The following is a 24,600-nucleotide window of genomic DNA, read 5'->3' on the forward strand; positions in this document are numbered from 1 at the left end:
TGCCAAAAAACTAAATTTTTGGCTGATGTCTCAACACTTCTCTAATTGGTGGTGAACATCACTGCTCTGTATAGGAGAGTATAAGGAGTGTTCCCCTTTAGGTGGGCCCCTGCTTCACACGCCTGTTTTTGTTAGCCGAGTTACCCCCCCCCCCACCGTCACATTGCAGCCCAGCTGGATGTGATTTCCTCATTCCTCCTCTTGTGTAGCATTGTTTGATGCACGCTGATAGAAGAATGAGGACTTCATCAAATCTCATTCTTTCCCGGAGCCGGACGGAGGAGATCTCGGGCCCCCGGCGAGCAAATCTCAGTAAACAGGCGGCCTGCTGGCGGAAGTCTTCTGTACTTCAAAGGAGGACAGGAAACAGCTGGTGTGCATGTTCACTGCTGGCATCTGAGTGGAGCGACAATGTCACTTAGGGGATCGCAGGCTGGACAGCAGAGAGTGCGGGCCACCATCAACTGCAGGCAGTCAGCAGAGAGTGCGAGACACCATCAACTGCAGACAGTCAGCAGAGAGTGCGGGCCGCCATCAACTGCAGGCAGTGGGCAGAGAGTGCGGGCCACCATCAACTGCAGGCAGTCAGCAGAGAGTGCGAGACACCATCAACTGCAGACAGTCAGCAGAGAGTGCGGGCCGCCATCAACTGCAGGCAGTGGGCAGAGAGTGCGAGACACCATCAACTGCAGACAGTCAGCAGAGAGTGCGGGCCGCCATCAACTGCAGGCAGTGGGCAGAGTGTGCGGGCCGCCATCAACTGCAGGCAGTGGGCAGAGAGTGCGGGCCGCCATCAACTGCAGGCAGTGGGCAGAGAGTGCGGGCCGCCATCAACTGCAGGCAGTGGGCAGAGAGTGCGGGCCGCCATCAACTGCAGGCAGTGGGCAGAGAGTGCGGGCCGCCATCAACTGCAGGCAGTGGGCAGAGAGTGCGGGCCGCCATCAACTGCAGGCAGTGGGCAGAGAGTGCGGGCCGCCATCAACTGCAGGCAGTGGGCAGAGAGTGCGGGCCGCCATCAACTGCAGGCAGTGGGCAGAGAGTGCGGGCCGCCATCAACTGCAGGCAGTCGGCAGAGAATTTCCCCATATGGGGAAAGTATTGGGTTTTTTTGAGCAGCCTTAACCACTTAAAGGGATTGTAAAGTTAAATTTTTTATTTTTTTTAAATAACAAACATGTTATACTTACCTCCACTGTGCAGCTCGTTTTGCACAGAGTGGCCCCGAACCTGCTCTTCTGGGGTCCCTCGGCGGCTGTCTCGGCTTCTTCCTGCAGGTACTTCTCACATTCATGTGAGCTCCCTCGCATGGTGAGAAGCATCTGCGGGAGCACTCCCGTGATACAGCCGGCGGCTATAGTCGCTCGCTGTATCGCACGGCCCCGCCCCCCGGCGCTCCGCGTCAGTGGATGGGATTGACAGCAGCGTGAGCCAATGGCTGTGCTGCTTTCCATCCATCCACTCCAGCCAATCAGCGGCCAGGCTGAGTGGTGAAGGACGGCGGGGGCGAGCGCGGGATTTTCGAGGAGTGAGGTAAGTAAAACGGGGGGGCTGGGGGCGCAGGCAGTGTCAGATGTTTTTTCACCTTAATGCATAGAATGCATTAAGGTGAAAAAACATTTACCTTTACAACCCCTTTAAGGACCGAGACTTTTTCTAAGATTTAATGTTTACAAGATAAAAATTGGGGTTTTTTGCTAGAAAATTACTTGGAACCCCCAAACATATTTATTTATTTTTTTCTAACACCCTAGAGAGTAAAATGGCGGTCATTGCAATACTTTCTGTCACAGCATATTTGCGCAGCAGTCCTACAAGCGCACTTTTTTGGAAAAAAATACACTTTATTGAAGTAAAGACAACAGTAAGGGCCGTTTCACACTGCGGGCGATGCGAGGTGACACCGACTTGCCTCGCCGCGACCTCAGCGGCGATTTGCAAATGACTTCTGTATAGAAGTCAATGCAAGTCGCCCCGAGGTCGCCCAGAAGTAGTACAGGAACCTTTTTTCTGAGTCGGAGCGACTCGAGTCGCTCCTCTCAGAACGGTTCCATTGTACAGAACGGGGGCGACTTGTCAGATTGCGGCGAGGCAAGTCGTGTCGCCTCGCATCGCCCGCAGTGTGAACCGGCCCTAAAGTTAGCCCAATTTTTTGTTAAAGATAATGTTACACCGAGTAAATTGATACCCAACATGTCATGCTTCAAAATTGCGCCCGCTTGTGGAATGGCAACAAACTTTTACCCTTAAAAATCTCCATAATGTTGAAAAAAATTCTACAGGTTGCATGTTTTGAGTTACAGAGAAGGTCTATCGCTGCGATCTAACGATCACAGCGATACCTCACATGAGTGGTTTGACCAGCGGTTTGATACGCGGGCGCCACTCATGTATACGTTGGCTTCTGCGCGCTAGCTCGGTGGTATGGGGCGTGTTTAAAATGTTTTCATTTTTTTTTTTTATTTATTTTACAGTTTTATATTTTTACACTGTTCTTTAAAAAAAATATAATAATAATTGTGTCACTTTTATTCCTATTACAAGGAATGTAAACATCCCTTGTAATAGAAAAAAGTATGACAGGTCCTCATAAATATGAGATCTGGGGTTCGTTTTATGTGACGTTTGCATTAGCATGTTGATTGGGGTGGGGGGCTGGAAACGAAAGTAATTGAGCTTTTCCCCCTATGAACAGTTTATAATTCATGCATAGCAATTATTACACCCGTATTGTATTGGAACTTATGGCCAATTCACACTGACTTTTACGCTAAAATGCATGTACGCTTCCATCCGTTTTAGACGCGTTTTTAATGCGCACTGTTGTCCGTTGAGAGACATTTTAAAGTGCACTAGGGTTGCACCAATACCGTTTTTTTTTTTTTTTTTTGTTTTGTTTTGTTTTGTTGATTTTAAATATATTAGTGTATGTATATATTAAAGAAAGTAAGTTTGGATAACCGCACTCCAATGCAATCACCCATATTCATGTAAAAAGACAGCCCATTCAGCAAATGGAAGTGGAAATTACAGCTTCAGCCAACGCATTTCACACCTTCCCTGGTGCTTTGGCATAGCTGAAGTACGAGTACCGATACTTTCAGTCAAGTACTTGCTGGTGACAACTACCGATACAAGAGAAATTGCCGCAAATTGTACTTCAAAAACTGCCCACTAGATGGCGCTTTTCCCTTTCTATACACACACACAGGAGTGGAGAGGGAAATCGCATGTGATTAGTGCAAGAATCGCACCGCTTACCAGTTCTGCGATTCTCTGCCGTGCAATTTATTTTTTTTTGTCCATTCTTTTTGTGTTGACGCAAATTGCACCTTTAAGTCTCAGTATTGGGAGCATTTGAGCGAGTATTGATATTCTCGCAAGTGCTTGGCATCGGCATCCCTAATGCAGGCGCAGCGTTAGGGTGTGAATAGAACACATTGGAAATGATGGTTTTTCAGGTGTCCTCCTGTTGCTCTGGATTTTACAGCTGCGCTAAAAAATACAGATCAGCGTTGTGGTGTGAATTGGCCCTAAATCCTCCGATGAAGTCCCGGTACAGCGCTGCCTCCAGTCTCTCTATCATCTCTTTTTGCTAATTGTTTTTTCTATTTACCTCTGCAGAGCTGTACTATGACCGAGGGAACCACCATGAGTTTGTGTCCCTGGTGAAAGATTTGGCTCGGCCCGGAGAACTGTCCCAGTCGCAGAGCTTCGACTTTGAATTCACCCACGTGGAGAAACCCTACGAATCGTACACGGGTCAGAACGTCAAACTGAGGTAAGGACCCTTTACAGGCCACAGGTTCATTATCTGATCATAGCAGAGCGCCTTCAGCTTGTTTCTTACCCACTTCAACCCCGGAAGGATTTACCACCTTCCTGACCAGAGCACTTTTTATGATTCGGCACTGCGCCGTTTTAACTGACAAATGCGCGGCCATGTGACATTGTACCCAAACTAAATTGACGTCCTTTTTTCCCCACAAATAGAGCTTTCTTTTGATGGTATTTGATCACCTCTGCGGTTTTTATTTTTTGCGCTATAAACCAAAAAAGAGCATCGATTTAAAAAAATAAAAATATATATATATATTACTTTTTGCTATAATAAATATCCCCCAAAAATACATTAAAAAAAAAGGTCTTTCTCATTTTAGGATGATACGTATCCTTCTACATATTTCTGGTAAACAAAATCGCAATAAGCGTATATTGATTGGTTTGCGCAAAAGTTATAGCGTCTACAAAATAGGAGGATAGAATATAAATATATATATATATTTATTATTATTATTATTATTATTATTATTTATATATATATATATATATATATATATATATATATATATATATATATATATATATATATATATATATATATATATATATATATATATATATATATATATATATATTTTTTTTTTTTTTTTTTTCATTATTAGTAATGGCAGCGATCTGCAGTTTTTATCATGACTGCGACATTATGGCAGACACATCGGACACTTTTGTCACTATTTTGGGACCATTGTCATTCATACAGCGATCAGTGCTATAAAAATGCACTGATTTACTGTGTAAATGACGCTGGCAGGGAAGCAGTTAAACACTAGGGGGCGATGAAGGGGTTAAGTGTGTCCTAGGGAGTGATTCTAACTAGAGGGGGGGATGAGCTACCACTGACATGACAGCGATCACTGCTCCCGATGATAGGGAGCAGTGATCTCTGTCATGTCCCTAGGCAGTACAGGGAAATTCCTTGTTTACAAAGGCATCTCCCTGTTCTGCCACTCCGTGACAGGATCTTGGGCACCTAGCGGAAATCAAGGTCACGAAGCATGCGGCGGGCGCACGTGCGCCCACAATGCTGCATCTTAAAAGGGACGTACCTGTGCGCCTATTTGCCCAGGCTTGCCATTGTGCCAACGTATATAACCACATGCAGACCAGCGCATGACTAAAGTGTTTGTTCACCTTTACAGAACAAATGTATAGTTGAACGAACACCAGACACCCTGCCCAACCCCCAAACCCCACTGTACTTACCTCCCGGGTTGCTGAGCTGTCAGGACCCCCACTGCTGGGATCTGAAATCCTCGCTCTTCTCCCTATTCTCTGTGCAGCACTTCCAGCATGAACCAAATTGGTTCTGATTGGTCAGTGCTGTCAATATGGTAGGTGGTGTCCAATGTTGGTTCACCTTTCCATTTTTTTTCTATAAAGGTGAACAGATTCTGGAAGGCTCAGTTCACATCTAGGCTTTGCTATTTTACAGGCGTTCTCAAGGTTAAAGATCACCAATGAAAAAGCCTGCACTCTGCCAAAAAGAAGCTAGTGTACTTTTGTGATCAACGGGTGTTTTGCTTCAGGCGACAGAGAGCTCAGAGTGAACAGGGGCCATTGAAATGAATGGGATTTATCTTGTTGGACAGATAAGACAGAAAAACGCCTAGGTGTGAACAGAGCCTCAAGGATATGCAGATCTTTGTGATGAAATTCACTTCATCTGGTTTATTTGATGCCAGGAGTTTACACACGTTCTAGCTCAATGTCACTCAGCGTGTGCAGAAAAGGAGAGCAGGTGGTAAAAGCTGCAGAAAAGGGCATCACCCAGACTGCATCTAAAGCCCACATTTTTCAGTTAAAGTGATATTAAAGGCAGTTTTTTTGTTTTTTAATAAACATGTTATACTTACCTGCTCTGTGTAATGGTTTTGCGCAGAGCAGCCTGGATCCTCCTCTTTTCGGGTCCAGTGCTGGCCTCTCCCTCCGGCTGAGTGCCCCCATAGCAAGTAGCTATCCCTGATTCCCGAGCCACTGCTCCACGTGTCCGTTTCCACACGGAGTGGGGCTCAGCCCTGCCCCCGTTCTCTCCACATTGGCTTACTGGCTGTGATTGACAGTAGCAGGAGCCAATGGCTCCAGCGGCTGTCTCAGCCAATGAAGAGAGAGAGTCCCTGGAGAGCCGAGGCGCTGGAGAAAGATCGAGCTCAGGTAAGTATTAGTGGGGGCTGCTGCACACTGAAGGTTTTTTTTAATTTTGATGCATAGAATGCATGCAGGTAAAAAACCTTGATTTGATATTAAAGCAAAAAATAAAACTGTTTTACTTAACTGCTCTGTGTAGTTGTTTTGCACAGAGCAGCTCAGATCCTCCTCTTCTCGGGTCCCCCTGCTAGCGCTCCTGGCCCCTCCCTCCTGTTGAGTGCCACCAGAGCAGCTTGCCGTGAGGGCACCCAAGCTGGCGTGCTACTGAGCCACTGCTCAGCATGGCCATTCAGGCACAGGACTGCAGCTCGGCCCCACCCCATCTCTCCTCATTGGCTGTCTAGCTGTGATGCACAGCAGTGGGAGGCAATGACTCCCTCTGCTGTCTTAGTCAATGAGGAGGGAGAGTCCCCAGAGAGCTGATGCTTTCATGCACATCGAGAGAGGGCTCAGGTAAGTATCGGGTTAACCACTTTAACTTCTGATTTAGCTGGTTTGTGATTTCTGTAGTAATCAGGACTCCAGGCATTTTCATGTGATTGCAGTCCATATTGCATATTTGTAGTACTCTGTATGACTTGTATTCCTGTAAGATCTTGGTGTACTTTGTAGAGCCAGCTATTGACTTTACATCAAGTCGCTATATGCATATTAGAATGCCCTGAGTTTCTTGGCAAATTACTGTTCCTGTAGGTGCCTACTTTTTGTTCATGGTCTCACTTTGCATGGATTTTTTTATTATATTTTTGGGATAAAAACATGTTTTTAAATGGAAGAGAATTTGAACTGTTTGGGATCTTAATGATTCCTTTACAGGCAGGCATTGGAAGTAAATTGCATATACAAATTAAAATAGTATTTAAATATGCATTTAGCTAACTGGTATGAGTTCTGTATTAATGTAGAATAACGGATTGTATTGGTACATTTGCTTCTTTCCAGGTATTTCTTGCGTGCGACCCTCAGCCGCCGATTGAATGACATCGGGAAGGAAATTGACATTGTGGTCCACACATTAAGTACCTACCCGGAGCTTAATTCCTCCATCAAGATGGAAGTGGGCATTGAGGATTGTCTGCACATTGAATTTGAGTACAACAAGTCCAAGTAGGTTTTTTGGTTTGCATGTGCTGTTACTGGGCCAGTCCACCGGGTTGAGATTATATATATATATATATATATATATATATATATATATATATATATATATATATATATATATATATATATATATATATATATATATATATATATATATATATATATATTCTTCTTTCTGCAGCAAGCAACTAAGTATCAGCAGGCAGCTGCTGCTCCGTTCGCACATAGTGTCAGAGGCGCAGCGGCGGTGGAGGACTGTGTCTGTTTTACTCGACTCCCGAATAAATGGGAGCAAGCAAACATTCATTGATGGGCACTGGTGAGCTGCATTGATGGGTGCTGGTGAAGCTGCATTTGATGGGCACGTCATTAAAAAGGTGGGATATACATGGGCAGGGCAAAGGGGGTGGAGTCAGGGGAGGCAAAATGAGGATTCGCCTAGGGTGTCAAAAATCCTTGCACCAGCCCTGCCTCCACCCCGTTTGAGGATGCCCTACAGATGCTCTATAGGGTTTAGGTCTGGAGAAATGCTTGGCTAGTCCATCACCTTTACCCTCAGCTTCTTTAGCAAGGCAGTGGTCGTCTTGGAGTTGTGTTTGTGTTTCGTTATGTTGGAATACTGCCCTGCAGCCCAGTGTCTGAAGGGAGGGGATCATTCTCTGCTTCAGTATGTCACAGTACATGTTGGCATTCATGGTTCCCTCAATGAACTGTAGCTCCCCAGTGCCAGCAGCACTCATGCAGCCCCAGACCATGACACTCCCACCACCATGCTTGACTGTTGGCAAGACACACTTGTCTTTGTACTCCTCACCTGGTTGCCGCCACACATGCTTGACACCATCTGAACCAAATAAGTTTATCTGGGTCTCATCACCCCACAGGACATGGTTCTAGTAATCCATGTCCTTAGTCTGCTTGTCTTCAGCAAACTGTTTTCATCTTTAGAAGAGGCTTCCTTCTGGGATGACAGCCCAATTTTATGCAGCATGTGGCATATAGTCTGACCTCTGACAGGCTGACCCCCCCCACCCCCACCCCTTCAACCTCTGGCAGCACTTTTATGTCTATTTCCCAAAGACAACCTCTGAATATGAGGCTGAGCGCATGCACTCAACTTCTTTGGACGACCATGGCGAGGCCTGTTCTGAGCAGATTCTGTCCTGTTAGACCGCTGTATGGTCTTGGCAACCGTGCTGCAGCTCAGTTTCAGGGTCTTGGTAATCTTATAGCCTAGGCCATCTTTATGTAGAGCAACAATTCTTTTTTTCCCTAATCGTCTTTCAGGACAGCCACTATGAGAGAGATGGTCTCCTCCTCTTCCTCTGGAAACACTGCGCCAGCCCATAAATTCTTACTTCCCCTGCCGGACCTCAGTTGTTAGTGTTTCCTCCGGCGGGGAGACACTGTGCAGGGACCAGGCCAGTCAGTCAGGGAGACTGTGGCCATTTTTTTTCGTCAAGAACCCGGTTAAAAGAAGCAGGGGCTTTGTAAGGAGAAACTGGGTTCAAGCCATTCGAATTGACGTTCAGCTTTCTTACCTCACCAGGTATTGCCACCCCTTCCTAGTCTAGCGCGGCTTCAGGTCGTGAGGGATTCCTATCGCATCTACAGGGACGCAGCTGGCAAGCCGTTCGGATTTCCCTGTACAAGGGTACAGACCGCCTTTTTTTTCTTGGAACCGAGCGGGCCGAACGACGGACGACATCGCATCCGGTGGAAACTAAGGCTTGACCTCGAATACGATCGACTTCCGGTTCCGGGTCCTGGAGCTGATAGGAGGGCCGGGCACAAGCTGGAGACGAGTCGGGAACGTGCACAGGCAGCATGAGACTCGGTAGTAAGCAGCCACCTGCAGTCATGTCGGAAGCTGATGCTCAACCAACAGACACTACCTCCAGCATTCCTAAGGTAAGAGCACCCTGGGGAGGGATACTCTCTATCTAGGATTCCCCCCCCCATATGTATGGTTCCTATCAATGGGGGGGGGGGGCAGACCCTCTGGGTGGCCGGGGGAGAGGGGAGGCTCAGATCCCTGCATTTAAAGAGGGGTCTAATGCACTCCCAGGGTTGTATCCTGAGCCTTGTAATGACTTTTTTTCTCTTTCTCTTTCTGTTTTTTCCTTTTTTACTTATTTTTCAGAAAGCTACGGAAAAAAATAAGTCCACGCATAGCTCTAAAAAGAAGTGTGCTTCCCGTAGGAACATTTTAGGGGAATCTTGGACAAAAGTGTTGTGCAGAGACTGTATAGATTCCCTTGTTAAGGAAAGGGAATCTGAACAGGAGTCAGGACTAGCAGCTTCAGTCAAAGAGCTCTCGTCCACCTTCTCTTCATTTAGATCCCTGTTTGAAAAGTTTCAGCTTCCCACGGGTCCAGCTCCCCAAGTTACAAGCCCACCTCTAGCACAGAGTTCTGCTCCGGTTCAACCTGCTACAATAGGGGGGGCAGAGGTTGCAGGCCTTTCAGGGACAAGAAGGGGACTTCCAGACAGTTCCTCTTCCGATTCCCAGGAGGGTTCAGAGGGGGAGGACCAGGACGGGGGGGATCCAGGAAAGATATAAATTATCCCTTGATGAGGTAGAGGACCTCATCAATGATATATACAACCCTCGATATCCAGGCGGATAAGAAACCCCTAACCCTTCATCACCAAATGTACTCAGGTTTAGGGGAACCAAAGAGAAGGGCGTTTCCAGTGCACGAGGTACTGATGGAAACAGTTAACAAGGAGTGGCTGGATCCTGAGAGAAAGCCCTTCTTCTTTTCTAGATCCCTTAAAAGAAGATTCCCATTTTCAGAGGACCCGGCATGCATTTGGAATAAAAATCCCAAATTAGATGCCGCCTTCTCCCAGGTCTCCAGACACACGGATTTGGCGTTTGAAGACATGGGGGCCTTGGCGGATGTCATGGACAAAAGGATTGACTCTCTGCTTAAAAAAGTGGGACTCAGCTATCGGCAATTTAAAGTCTGAAATGGCAGTTACGGTTGTGGCTCGCAATTTAGAGCACTGGCTCTCACAGATCCAACAACATATTGAGGCAGGCACAGATAAGGAAACCATTCTGTCATCCTTCCCTTCTATGCTGCGAGGTGTCGCTTATATAGCAGATGCCTCTGCTGAGTCTGTCCTGTCTGCATGTCGGGCAGAACAGCGGATCTAGCCAATTCGGCCAGAAGGGCCCTCTGGCTAATAACTTGGCCAGGGGATAATGCCTCCAAGGTAAAACTGTGTGGGATACCTTTGACGGGGGATCTCCTTTTTGGCCCAGGGCTAGAGACTGTTCTAGACCGTACAGCGGACAGGAAAAAATCCTTTCCTCTTAAGCGGAAAACCCCTATACGAACAAAAAAGGGGTTTCGTCTGCAAGGGCGTGGGGAAACCCCAAAACCAAAGGGGGAAAAAAGAAAACCTGGCCCCAAAAAGGCAGGGGCAGAGGAGGGGCGATTTTTCACCCTCCTGACCAGCCCCGTAAAAACCAGTGACGTTACAGTGGGAGAAAGACTGGGGGCCTTTCTCCCACAGTGGGAGGCAATATCCCCCAATCAATTTATTTTAGGGGTAATAAGAAGGGGGTACCTCTTGGAATTCTCAAGACCGCCCCCACAAAGATTCCTGGTCACCCATCTACCCAGGTGCATGGCAAAGGCTGAGGCCTTGCTGGAAGCACTGAGGGAATTAGAGAACCAGGACGTTATTCTCAGAGTCCCAAAAGCAGAAGAGGGAAGGGGGTTTTATTCTCATGTCTTTGTAGTAAAAAAACCTTCAGGAAAATTCAGATTAATTCTGAACTTAACCACTTGCCGACCGCCTAACGCCGATGTACGTCGGCAGAATGGCACGGGCAGGCATAAGCACGTACATGTACGTGATTTGCCTCCCGCGGGTCGGGGGCCCGATCGGGCCCCCGCCCGGTGCCTGCGGCGGTCGGTTTTCGTTCGGGAGCGATCCCGGACGAGGGGACGGCCATTCATTCATGGCCACCCCCTCGCGATCGCTCCCGACGAATAGAAATCCCCGGTGACATCACTTCCTCTCCTGTAATGTAAACACAGGAGAGGAAGTGATGTATTCTCTCCTCCGTGTCGGTATTTTTCGTTCCGACACGGAGGAGAGCGGATCAGTGAGTTGCACCAACACATCCCACACACAGTAGAACATGCCAGGCACACTCACACCCCCCCTTTACCCCCCGATCACCCCCCCAATTACCCCTGCCCCCCAGTCACAGTGACACCAATGTCATTTTTTTTTTTTTTTTTTTTTTTTTTGCATTGGTGTCATTTGTGACTGTAATAACTGTTAGGGCAGTTAGAGTTAGCCCCCTTTAGTTCTAATGTACCCCCCTAACCCCCCCAATAAAGGTTTAACCCCGTGATCACCCCCCGTCGCCAGTGTCACTAAGGCTGGGTTCACATTGCAGCGGTTTATGAGAACGAATGTGATTCGCACCGCACTGCAGTGCAAATCACATCCGATCTCTGTGCGATTCGAGTTCAGCCATTCGCCGCACCCGCCGCACCCGCCACACCCGCCGCACCCGCCGCAAATTCGCACGGGACCCTTTTTTTGGCCCGCAGCAGAATCGGATCGCATGGGTGTTCACACCATGCGATCCGAGTTTGCAGATCGCACTGCGATATGCGAACTGATCTGGGGGTGTCAGTAACATTTCACTGACACTCCCAGCAGTTCGCATAGGGCAGTGTGAACTGCCGCCGGGAGGCATGCGATGCGGGAACCCGCCGCGGATTCGCGGCGTTTCCGCATCGCTCCAGTGTGAACCCAGCCTAATAAGCGATCATTTTTCTGATCGCCGTATTAGTGTCCCAGGTGACGCTAGTTAGGCAGGTAGGTATTTAGGTTCGCCGCAGCTTTTTATAGCGCCAGGGACCCCCATATACTACCGCATAAAGCCCCCTGATTGCCCCCTAGTTAACCCTTTCACCAGTGATCACCATATAACTGTTACAGGTGACGCTGGTTGGTTAGTTATTTTTTTATAGTTTCAGGGCACCCGCCATTTATTACCTAATAAAGGTTTAACCCCCTGATCACCCGGCGGGTGTCATTTGTGACTAATAACTGTTAGGGCAGTTAGGGTTAGCCCCCTTTAGTTCTAAGGTACCCCCCTAACCCCCCCAATAAAGGTTTAACCCCGTGATCACCCCCCGTCGCCAGTGTCACTAAGGCTGGGTTCAGATTGCAGCGGTTTGAGAACGGATGTGATTCGCACTGCAGTGCAAATCACATCCGATCTCTGTGCGATTCGAGTTCAGCCATTCGCCGCACCCGCCACACCCGCCGCACCCGCCGCAAATTCGCACGGGACCCTTTTTTTGGCCCGCAGCAGAATCGGATCGCATGGGTGTTCACACCATGCGATCCGAGTTTGCAGATCGCACTGCGATATGCGAACTGATCTGGGGGTGTCAGTAACATTTCACTGACACTCCCAGCAGTTCGCATAGGGCAGTGTGAACTGCCGCCGGGAGGCATGCGATGCGGGAACCCGCCGCGCATTCGTGGCGTTCCCGCATCGCTCCAGTGTGAACCCAGCCTAATAAGCGATCGTTTTTCTGATCGCTGTATTAGTGTCACAGGTGACGCTAGTTAGGCAAGTAGGTATTTAGGTTCGCCGCAGCTTTTTATAGCGCCAGGGACCCCCATATACTACCGCATAAAGCCCCCTGATTGCCCCCTAGTTAACCCTTTCACCAGTGATCACCATATAACTGTTACAGGTGACGCTGGTTGGTTAGTTATTTTTTTATAGTTTCAGGGCACCCGCCATTTATTACCTAGTCTCACTAGTGTACCCCTAAATTTAGGGGTGTCTACTTTCCAAAATGGGGTCATTTGGGGGGGGTTTGTGCCATCTTGGCATTTTATGGCCTTCAAAACTGTAACGCCCTTAGAAAGCCTGAAGGCGGTGCTTGGTTTTCGGGGCCCCGTACGCGGCTAGGCTCCCAAAAAGTCCCACATATGTGGTATCCCCGTACTCAGGAGAAGCAGCAGAATTTATTTTGGGGTGTCATTTCACATATGCCCATGGCATGCGTGAGCAATATATCATTTAGTGACAACTTTGTGAAAAAAAAAAAAAAAAAAAAAAAGTTTGTAATTTTCCCGCAACTTGTGGCAAAATATAAAATATTCCATGGACTCAACATGCCTCTCAGCAAATAGCTTGGGGTGTCTACTTTCTAAAATGGGGTCATTTGTGGGGGTTTTGTGCCATCTTGGCATTTTATTGGCCTTCAAAACTGTAATAGGTAGTGAGGAGTGAAGTCAAATATTTACGCCCTTAGAAAGCCTGAAGGCGGTGCTTGGTTTTCGGGGCCCCGTACGCGGCTAGGCTCCCAAAAAGTCCCACATATGTGGTATCCCCGTACTCAGGAGAAGCAGCAGAATTTATTTTGGGGTGTCATTTCACATATGCCCATGGCATGTGTGAGCAATATATCATTTAGTGACAACTTTGTGAAAAAAAAAAAAAAAAAAAAAAGTTTGTAATTTTCCCGCAACTTGTGGCAAAATATAAAATATTCCATGAACTCAACATGCCTCTCAGCAAATAGCTTGGGGTGTCTACTTTCTAAAATGGGGTCATTTGTGGGGGTTTTGTGCCATCTTGGCATTTTATGGCCTTCAAAACTGTAATAGGTAGTGAGAAGTGAACTCAAAAATTTACGCCCTTAGAAAGCCTGAAGGCGGTGCTTGGTTTTCGGGGCCCCGTACGCGGCTAGGCTCCCAAAAAGTCCCACATATGTGGTATCCCCGTACTCAGGAGAAGCAGCAGAATTTATTTTGGGGTGTCATTTCACATACGCCCATAGCATGTGTGAGCAATATATCATTTAGTGACAACTTTGTGTAAAAAAAAAAAAAAATTTTTTTTTTGTCATTATTCAATCGCTTGAGGCAAAAAAATAAAATATTCAATGGGCTCAACATGCCTCTTATCAATTTCCTTAGGGGGTCTACTTTCCAAAATGGGGTCATTTGGGGGGTTTTGTACTGCCCTGCCATTTTAGCACCTCAAGAAATGAGATAGGCAGTCGTAAACTAAAAGCTGCGTAAATTCCAGAAAACGTACCTTAGTTTGTAGATGTGACAACTTTTGCGCAAACCAATAAATATACAATTATTGACTTTTTTTTTACCAAAGACATGTGGCTGAATACATTTTGGCCTAAATGTATGACTAAAATTGAGTTTATTGGATTTTTCTAATAACAAAAAGTAGAAAATATCATTTTTTTTCAAAATTTGCGGTCTTTTTACGTTTATATCGCAAAAAATAAAAATCGCAGAGGCAATCAAATACCATCAAAAGAAAGCTCTATTTGTGGGAAGAAAAGGACGCAAATTTTGTTTGGGTACAACATTGCATGACCGCGCAATTACCAGTTAAAGCAGCGCAGTGCCAAAGTGTAAAAAGACCTCTGGTCATTTACCAGCAAAATGGTCCGGTCTGAAAGTGGTTAAAGCCCCTGAACAGGTCAGTGGCATACAAAAGATTCCGCATGGAGTCAATCTTTTCAGTAAGGGCTCTTCTACCTCACAACTGTTTCATGGTATCTCTGTACCTAAGGGACACGTATTTACACATCCCTATAGCGGAGGCCTTGCAGAAGTTTCTACGTCTTGCCATAGATCTAGGGGGAGAAACAGTACACCTTCAGTTTCAGGCCCTGCCATTTGCACTATCCTCATCACCCTGCATTTTTACCAAGGTCCTGGCAGAAGCCATGGCCTTTCTTCGGCGCCATGGCCTTTCTTCGGCTCCAGGGGATATCTATAATAGCCTACCTGGACGACCTGCTCTTATTTGCAGCGTCCCCAATACAGTTAGTCAAGGATCTCGACCTAACCAAAAGGGTGCTTACAGACCTGGGGTGGCTACTAAACTTGGAAAAGTCCAGCCTGATCCCCTCGCAACAGATCTCCTATCTAGGATTCCTGTTGGACTCAACACTGTTGAGAGTTTTTCTGCCGAGAGAGAAGGTGCAAAAGCTGGACGGAGCGGTGGCCTCTCTTCAGAGCAACCAGCTGTTTTCCATAAGGTTTCTGATGTCAGTATTGGGTCTACTTACATCTACCCTCCCAGCAGTGCAGTGGGCAGGGCTACATTTTCCTCCCCTACAGACCTTCGTCCTAGGGGTGTGGGACCACAGTCAAGAGGCTCTAGACACCCTAGTACATGTTCCACACCAAGTAAAGAGATCCCCCTGGTGGGGGAGGAAAGTGATGAACCTGTCGCAAGGACGTCTGTGGCTCATCCTGGTTTCTCGAGTAGTTACCACAGATGCAAGTGGCAGAGGTTGGGGGGCACATTTGGGTTCCCTTCTAGCTCGGGGCACTTGGGAAGATGACGAGCTGTCTCGGTCATCCAACTGGAAAGAACTAAGGGCAGTGGGACTAGCCCTCAGGTTTTTCAAAAAAGAGCTCCTGGGCCACCACATTCAGGTGCTGTCGGACAACTCCTCTACGGTGGCCTACTTAAACAAGCAGGGTGGCACGAGAAGTGGAGCCCTGTTGTCTTTAGCAACAGAGATCCTGAGCTGGGCCGAGACCTACACCCTTTCACTCTCAGCAGTTTTCCTGAGAGGAGAGGAAAAACGTGGTAGCAGACTTTCTCAGCCGAAAGAGGCTGAGGGTGGGCGACTGGGTTCTCAACCAGGAGATCTTCAATCTCATAATAAAGAGATGGGGACCTCCGGAGGTGGACCTTTTCGCGTCCAAAAGCAACGCAAAAACCTCCTGTTTTTTCTCCCCGAGAAGGGCAGAGGGAGCTTTAGGTGTGGACGCTTTGAACCAGAATTGGCGCTTCAGAACTTGCTATGCCTTCCCACCTCCGCATTGTTGCCAGCAGTTCTGAGAAAGTTTTCAAATGGAAAGCACATCTCTGATCCTGGTGGCACCGCATTGGCCCAAGAGATCATGGTTCTCAATACTGAAGCAGTTGGCTGTAGAACCTCCCTTATTCTTGCCCACTCGGGACGATCTCCTTTCTCAGGGGCCAGTCCTCTGTCCACGAGTACACCAGTGGAAGTTAGCGGCCTGGCTACTGAGGAGGGTATATTGAAGCTAAGGGGTTTTCAGAGAGGCTAGTTTCTACCCTCCTGGACAGTAGGAAAAGGAAACTCGCCAGATGAAAAGGTCTGGTTACGTTTCAATAAATGGTGCGTAGGAAGCTCTTTCCCAGTACTGAGCTCCTCTGCAGTTTTGGAATTTTTACAGTGTGGGGCAGAAAGGGCTTATCCATTAGTACCCTCAGGGGTCAAGTGCCGCCCTCAGTGTTTATTTAGAAGAGCGTCTGGCTGCCAACCCATGGGTAGTCAGATTCTTTAGGGCCCTGACTAGCCAGAGACAGGTCCAGGGTCTGCCCTTTCCCAGATGGGATTTATCCTTAGTTTTACAAAGCTTAACGGGACCCCCCTTTGAGCCTTTAGAAGAGTGTTTACTAAGAGAACTTACTTTGAAGACAGTTTTTCTGGTAGCGGTAACAACTGCCAGGAGGGTCAGTGAGATGGGAGGCCTTATCAGTCAGGTCTCCCTTTTGCGTTATTTTCCCGGATCGGATAGTTTTAAAGACCGATCCGGCCTTTTTGCCGAAAGTGGCATCCGGCTTTCATAGAAGCCAGGAAATAGTTTTACCCTCATTTGTCCCAATCCCTCAGGCGAGAAGGAACTAAAATTTCATTATTTGGATTTTAGGAGATGTATCCTACACTATTTAAAACTGACCAAGACATTCAGAAGGTCAGACTCCTTATTTGTTTTGTTTTCCGGGGCCAGGAAAAGGTTGGTAAGGCGTCCCGACGCACTATTGCTAGATGGCTCAGAGTAGCCATCGAGCAGGGTATTCAGTTGCAGGGAAAGAAATCCCTGTGGGTATTAAAGCGCACTCCACTAGAGCTATGGCAGCCTCCCAGGCAGAAAGAGCGGGAGCAACGCCAGAACAGATTTGCAGGGCAGCAACATGGTCCAGCTACTCCACTTTCGTAAAAGACTACAGAGTGGATCTGGTGTCGGCAGGTGAGCAGGCCTTTGGGCGAAAGGTTTTGCAAGCTGTAGTCCCACCCTAACTGGTAAGTGCTCGTTTATCCTCTCATAGTGGCTGTCCTGAAAGACAATTAGGGAAAATTAGAGTTACGCTTACCGGTAACGTCTTTTCCAGTAGTCTTTCAGGACAGCCCTAGTTGCCCACCCGAAAATTGGGAGGAGTCTTAAAAAAAGTCCAGAACGCAGCAGGATAATGGTATTTGATAAATATGTTATTAATGTGTTCTTGTGTCTCCCCGGCTGGCCGGAGGTAATCTCGATATAAACTGAGATCTGGCAAGGGAAGTAAGAATTTATGGGCTGGCGCAGTGTTTCCAGAGGAAGAGGAGGAGACTATCTCTCTCATAGTGGCTGTCCTGAAACACTACTGGAAAAGACGTTACCGGTAAGCGTAACTCTAATTTTTCAGATCCTCTGAGAGTTCTTTGCCATGAGGTGCCATGTTGAACTTCCAGTGACCAGTATGAGAGAGTGAGAGCGATAACACCAGATTTAACACACCTGCTCCCCATTCACACCGGAGACCTTGTAACACTAATAAGTCACATGACATTGAAGAGGGAAAATGGCTAATTGGTCCCAATTAGGAAATTTTCACTTGGGGGTGTACTCACTTTTGTTACCAGTGGTTTAGACATTAATGGCTGTGTGTTGAGTTATTTTGAGGGGACAGCAAATTTACACTGTCATACAAGCTGTACACTCACTACTTTAAATTGTAGAAAAGTGCAATCTCTTCAGTGTTGTCACATGAAAAGATAGAATAAAATATTTACAAAATGTGAGGGGTGTACTCACTTTTGTGAGATAGTGTGTGTGTGTGTGTGTGTAATATATATATATATATATATATATATATATATATATATATATATATATATATATATATATATATATATATATAGTACAGACCAAAAGTTTGGACACCTTCTCATTCAAAGAGTTCTCTTTATTTTGATGACTATGAAAATTGTAGCTTCACACTGAAGGCATCAAAACTATGAATTAACACATGTGGAATTATATACTGAACCAAAAAGTGTGAAACAACTGAAAATATGTCTTATATTTTAGGTTCTTCAAAGTAGCCACCTTTTGCTTTGATTACTGCTCCGCACACTCTTGGCATTCTGTTGATGAGCTTCAAGAGGTAGTCACCTGAAATGGTTTTCACTTCACAGGTGTGCCCTGTCAGGTTTAATAAGTGGGATTTCAAGCCTTATAAATGGGGTTGGAACCATCAGTTGTGTTGTGCAGGAGGTGGATACAGTACACAGTTCTACTTGATAGTCCTACTGAATAGACTAGTAGAATTTGTATTATGGCAAGAAAAAAGCAGCTAAGTAAAGAAAAATGAGTGGCCATCATTACTTTAAGAAATGAAGGTCAGTCAGTCCGAACATTTGGGAAAACTTTGAAAGTGTCCCCAAGTGCAGTGGCAAAAACCATCAAGCGCTACAAAGAATCTGGCTCACATGAGGACCGCCCCAGGAAAGGAAGACCAAGAGTCACCTCTGCTGCAGACGATAAGTTCATCCGAGTCACCAGCCTCAGAAATCGCAGGTTAACAGCAGCTCAGATTAGTGAACGGGTCAATGCCACACACAGTTCTAGCAGCAGACACATCTCTAGAACAACTGTTAATAGGAGACTGTGTGAATCAGGCCTTCATGGGAAAATAGCTGCTAGGAAACCACTGCTGAGGACAGGCAACAAGCAGAAGAGACTTGTTTGGGCTAAAGAACACAAGGAATGGACATTAGACCAGTGGAAATCTGTGCTTTGGTATGAGTCCAAGTTTGAGATCTTTGGTTCCAACCGCCGTGTCTTTGTGCGACGCAGAAGAGGTGAACAGATGGACACTACATGCCTGGTTCCCACCGTGAAGCATGGAGGAGGTGTGATGGTGTGGGGGTGCTATGCTGGTGACACTGTTGGGGATTTATTCAAAATTGAAGGCATACTGAACCAGCATGGCTACCACAGCATCTTGCAGCGGCATGCTATTCCATCCGGTTTGCGTTTAGTTGGACCATCATTTATTTTTCAACAGGACAATGACCCCAAACACACCTCCAGGCTGTGCAAGGGCTATTTGACCAAGAAGGAGAGTGATGGGGGGCTGCGCCAGATGACCTGGCCTCCACAGTCACCGGACCTGAACCCAATCGAGATGGTTTGGGGTGAGCTGGACCGCAGAGTGAAGGCAAAAGGGCCAACGAGTGCTAAGCATCTCTGGGAACTCCTTCAAGACTGTTGGAAAACCATTTCAGGTGACTACCTCTTGAAGCTCATCAACAGAATGCCAAGAGTGTGCGGAGCAGTAATCAAAGCAAAAGGTGGCTACTTTGAAGAACCTAGAATATAAGACATATTTTCAGTTGTTTCACACTTTTTTTTTTCAGTATATAATTCCACATGTGTTAATTCATAGTTTTGATGCCTTCCGTGTGAATCTACAATTTTCATAGTCATGAAAATAAAGAAAACTCTTTGAATGAGAAGGTGTGTCAAAACTTTTGGTCTGTACTGTATGTATGTGTGTATGTATGTGTGTATATATATATATATATATATATATATATATATATATATATAAATTAGTTTTTTAATAACAAAAAGAGGATGTGATATTTTAGTTGTGGATGGAGTTTTTTGTCCATCAAGGGCTCTTAAAAATAACATGTTCCCATCAAGATGATTCAAGGTTAGAAAATATAATTTAATATGACCAATATGCCAGTGCTGTGTTCACCATTCCCACCTCACTCCTTGGCAGCTGGGTGTTTTTTGCTACAATACAGGTGCTCTTGAGTCTATTGTAAATATGTTGTATTTTCCACTTTTTCCTCCAGATATCACCTTAAAGATGTCATCGTAGGCAAAATCTACTTCCTGCTGGTGCGGATCAAGATTAAACACATGGAAATCGATATCATTAAAAGAGAGACGACGGGCACCGGGCCCAATGTTTACCATGAGAACGACACCATCGCCAAGTATGAAATCATGGACGGAGCCCCCGTGAGAGGTCAGGAGCCCAGAGTGGGAGGGAAGCAGCCATGATGTCATTAAGAACACCACCCAAGCTGCCTAGTCCTTGCTGAGGCTTTGGTCATGTGGCCTTTGTTGGAACCTTGGTTAGGGTGATCTCAGGAAGAGATGGTTCAGGTAGATATGCTGAGTGACTTGCTTTGCCTGAACCGCCTCAGGACATCAATCTTCCAAGATCCTCTTACAGAAGCTACATGACCCCACTGTCTTGAGTCAAGTGACTGAACCCTGGAAGGATCCTGGTGTCACCTTGTTACAGAGGAACTTTACCCATTATTTTTAACAACTTTAAGTGATTGTCTTTTTTTTTATTTATTTATTTATTTATTTATTTTTTAACCTTAACAAACATGTTATAATTACCTGCTCTGTGCTGTTGGTTTTGCACAGAGCAGCCCAGATCCTCCTATTCTTGGGTCCCTCTTTGCTGCTTCTGGCCCCTCCCTCCTTTCGGGTGGCCCCTTAGTCAGCCGCTCTCTATGGAGGCACCCGAGCCGAGTCGGAGCTCCATGTATTATCCATTCAAACACAGAGAGCCCTGGCCCTGCCCCCTCGTTTCCCCCGATTGGCTGACTGACTTTGACAGCCACGGGAGCCAATGGCACTGCTGCTGTGTTTCAGCCAAATGGGAGGATTGTCCCTGACGGCTTAGACATTCGTGAACATCTCTGGAGAGAGATGGGGCTCAGATAAGTATTAGGGGAGGTTGCTACACACAAAAAAGATTTAAGGACCAGGCCATTATTTGCGATATGGCACTGCGTCACTTTAACTGACAATTGCACGGTCATGCGACGCTGTACCCAAACAAAATGTAAGTCGACCCCCCCCCCCCCCATCCCCCCTTTCATGTTAAGCTTTCTAGCAGAAGCCTGAAGGTTTTGTGCCAATATTGACTGGTATTTGGAAGTGTTCATAATTCCCTCTACATTGTCTAAGGCCCCTGTTCCAGCTGAAGAAAAACACCCCCAAATCATGATGCTGCCACCACCATGCTTCATGGTGGGTATGGTGTTCTTTTGGTGATGTGTGTTGGTGTATTTGCGCCAAACATTTCTTTTGGAATTATGGCCAAAAAGTTCAACCTTTGTTTCATCAGACCATAACACATTTTCCCACATGCTTTTGGGAGACTTCAGATGTGTTTTTGCAAAATTTAGCCGGGCTTGGATGGTTTTCTTCATAAGAAAAGGCTTCCTTCCATCTTGCCACTCTACCCCATAGCCCAGACATATGAAGAATATGGGAGATTGTTTTCACATGTACCACACAGCCAATACTTGCCAGATATTCCTGCAGCTCCTTTAAAGAGGAAGTAAAGCCTCTTAAAAAAAAATAAAAAATACACCGTGCAAGGTATAGCCTACTAGCTCCTTATGAATTACTTACCTGAGATCGAAGCTCTGTCATCAGCCCTTGTTCGCCTCCGGCGACACCGCCATCTATCCCGGAGTGACGTCACTCCGGTGCATGCGCGCTGGTGCCACCACTAACTGCATGATCGCCGTTAGAAATGGCACGCTCAGTGCGCCTGCGTCTGATGCTCCATAGACATCGGTGTCGCTATTCCTGCAAATATCTCCTAAACCTTTTAGGTTTGGGAGATATTTCTTGCACCTACAAGTAAACCTTAATCTAGGCTTACCTGTAGTTTTAAAGTGGTTGTAATGGGTTTACAACCATTTTAATGTTGCTGTAGGCCTCTTGGCAGCCTCCCTCCCTCACCAGTGTTTCTTCTCGTCTTTTCATAAATTTTGACTTCCAGTTCTTGGTAATGTCACTGTTGTGCCATATTTTCTCCACTTGATGATTACTTTCTTCACTGTGTTCCATGGTATCTAATGCCCTGGAAATGCTTTTGTACCCTTCTCCTGACATACCTTTTAACAATGAGATCCCTCTGATGCTTTGGAAGCTCTCTGTGGATCTTGACTTTTGGTGTAGGATGCGACTAAGAAAATGTCAGGAAAGACCTACTAGAACAGTTGAACTTTATTTGGGGTTAATCAGAAGCACTTTAAATGACAGCAGGTGTGTACTGACTCCTATTTAAAATGAGTTTGAATGTGATTGCTTAATTCTGAACATCCGAAGTTATAAGAGGGTGTGCACAATTATGCAACCATTTTTTTTTTTTTTTTTTTATCTGCTGCATATGACACTGACAAGGCTGCAGATGGACAATGATAAGGCTGCATTGATGGGCATTTAAATGTAAGGTTTTTTTTTTTCCTTAAAATTCCCTCCTAAACTTGGGGTGCGTATTATACGCCGATAAATACGGTATTTATCTTTGTATCATTTCACGTGGGCATCCTCATCGAAGTGAGACCGTTCCATCAATGAGAACACCATTCACAACACCTGATATTAATATCAGGAGATCTAGCACCTCTTATGCATGTGCCCTGAGGGGTTTCGTCTGCTGTCTGTGGCCCTACAAAGGTGATTCCTCTTCTCCCTGATACTCTTCCTGGGAACGGTGTCGCTGCCTGATAGGAAATATGATAATAAGTAAAGAAACCTTTTGTTCAGTTAAACATTGGTCACATTGTAATGTTGATGGATTCTGGGTGAAGTTTTTTTTAGGTTATGTTTTATGACATAAATATGGTGTTCTTTCTCTAATATGATTTATCTTTGGAGCAAAGACATATAATGTTCCTATCTCTTATCTTTTTTTGCTGCAGGGGAATCCATACCCATCCGGCTGTTCCTTGCTGGCTATGAGCTGACGCCAACCATGAGGGATATCAACAAGAAGTTTAGTGTGCGCTATTACCTCAATCTTGTGCTCATAGATGAAGAAGAAAGGCGTTACTTCAAACAGCAGGTATGTATGGGGATTGTAGCTTCCTCATCCCTGCCATTATTGTAATGTAAAGTAAGGGTGACTTATCGATCGACTACCAGTGGGCAACAAACTTCCTTCTTCCTTCCAAATGAATACACAATTCTCACTCCTTATGTCCTCCGTTTTCTCTGTGCCTCCCTCTTTTTAGCCTATTTTTACTCTCCCCCTTTATCCTCTCTGTGTTTAAAGCTTGTTCTTTCTCGCTGCCTCTCTTTTTCTCTCTGCATCGCCAGTGCTTTCCTTGCATCTCCAGCTTCCCCTTTCTGCATCTCCATCTCTCTTTATCTTTCTCTCTGCATCTTGAACTTAGTCTCACTTTACATCTTCAGCTCTCCCTTTCTTTCTTTTAAACTCCGGCTTACTCTCTCTTTCTCTCATCTCCACCTCTCTCGCTCTCCCTGCTTCTCCAGCTTTCTCTTTGGGCTTTTTCACGCCAGAATGTGGTGCAGGAAACCCGTGTTGAAAATGCGCTGGGTGTGCAATCTGCTGCCAGGTGTCAATCTATTCCTAATGATACCCCAGATCACGAGCGTGCTTGTCTGCACCAAATCACATGGCACTGAAGTGCCATGTGATGAATTTTTGAAAAGCAGTGCATGCGCTAATTTTTGTGTTATTTCAGCCCATTCATTAAAAAAATCGCATTGCACTAAATCACACAAGGACGCAGACTGCAATCCGGTGCGGATTATGTTCCTGTGAGATTCGAGTGTGAAGCGGTCTCTTTTTTTTTTTTTTTTTCTCTCTGCATCTCCAGCTCTCTCTTCTTCTCTCTATCCCTCTGTCGGTATATCGAGCTCTCTCTCCTCTCTCCTCTCTCCTCTCTCCTCTCTCCCCCTCTCCCCTCTCCCCTCTCCCCTCTCCCCTCTCCCCTCTCCCCTCTCCCACCCCATCTCATGTTCCATCCCTTTTCTTTCTTTGCGTCTCCTCCCCCCCTCTCGCTCTCTCCCCCCCTCTCTCTCTTCCTCCTCTCCCCCCCCTCTCTTTCCCCCCCCCCTCTCTCTCTTTCTCCTCTTCCCCCCCCCCCCCCCTCTCTCTCTTTCTCCTCTCCCCCCCCCCCCCCTCTCTCTCTTTCTCCTCTCCCCCCCCTCTCTCTCTTTCTCCTCTCCCCCCCTCTCTCTTTCTCCTCTCCCCCCTCTCTCTTTCTCCTCTCCCCCCCCCCTCTCTCTTTCTCCCCCCCTCTCTCTTTCTCCTCCCCCCCCCCTCTCTCTTTCTCCTCCCCCCCCCTCTCTCTTTCTCCTCGCCCCCCCCCCTCTCTCTTTCTCCTCGCCCCCCCCCTCTCTTTCTCCTCGCCCCCCCCCCTCTCTCTTTCTCCTCGCCCCCCCCCCTCTCTCTTTCTCCTCTCCCCCCCCCCCTCTCTCTTTCTCCTCTCCCCCCCCCTCTCTCTTTCTCCTCTCCCCCCCTCTCTCTCTCTCTTTCTCCTCTCCCCCCCCTCTCTCTCTCTCTCTCTTTCTCCTCTCCCCCCCCCCCCCTCTCTCCTCTCCCCCCCCCCCCTCTCTCTTTCTCCTCTCTTTCTCCTCTCTCTTTCTCCT

The 24,600-nt window shown here is 46.6% G+C and overlaps 1 protein-coding gene across 1 annotated transcript in view; it reads left to right on the plus strand.

The window, feature by feature from the left end:
- Nucleotides 1-24,600, plus strand: part of VPS26B (VPS26 retromer complex component B) — a 100,404-nt gene that overhangs the window by 11,711 nt on the left and 64,093 nt on the right. Inside the window, exons 2-5 of the mRNA XM_077455922.1 lie at nucleotides 3,622-3,778; nucleotides 6,928-7,092; nucleotides 20,016-20,191; nucleotides 22,905-23,047. Coding sequence (XP_077312048.1) covers nucleotides 3,622-3,778; nucleotides 6,928-7,092; nucleotides 20,016-20,191; nucleotides 22,905-23,047 — 641 coding nt within the window. The remainder of the gene's footprint in view (nucleotides 1-3,621; nucleotides 3,779-6,927; nucleotides 7,093-20,015; nucleotides 20,192-22,904; nucleotides 23,048-24,600) is intronic.

This window comes from Lithobates pipiens, unplaced genomic scaffold, assembly GCF_037356315.1.
Source record: "Lithobates pipiens isolate NorthernLeopardFrog02 unplaced genomic scaffold, aLitPip1_a1.2 Scaffold_27, whole genome shotgun sequence".
NCBI classification, from domain to species: domain Eukaryota; kingdom Metazoa; phylum Chordata; class Amphibia; order Anura; family Ranidae; genus Lithobates; species Lithobates pipiens.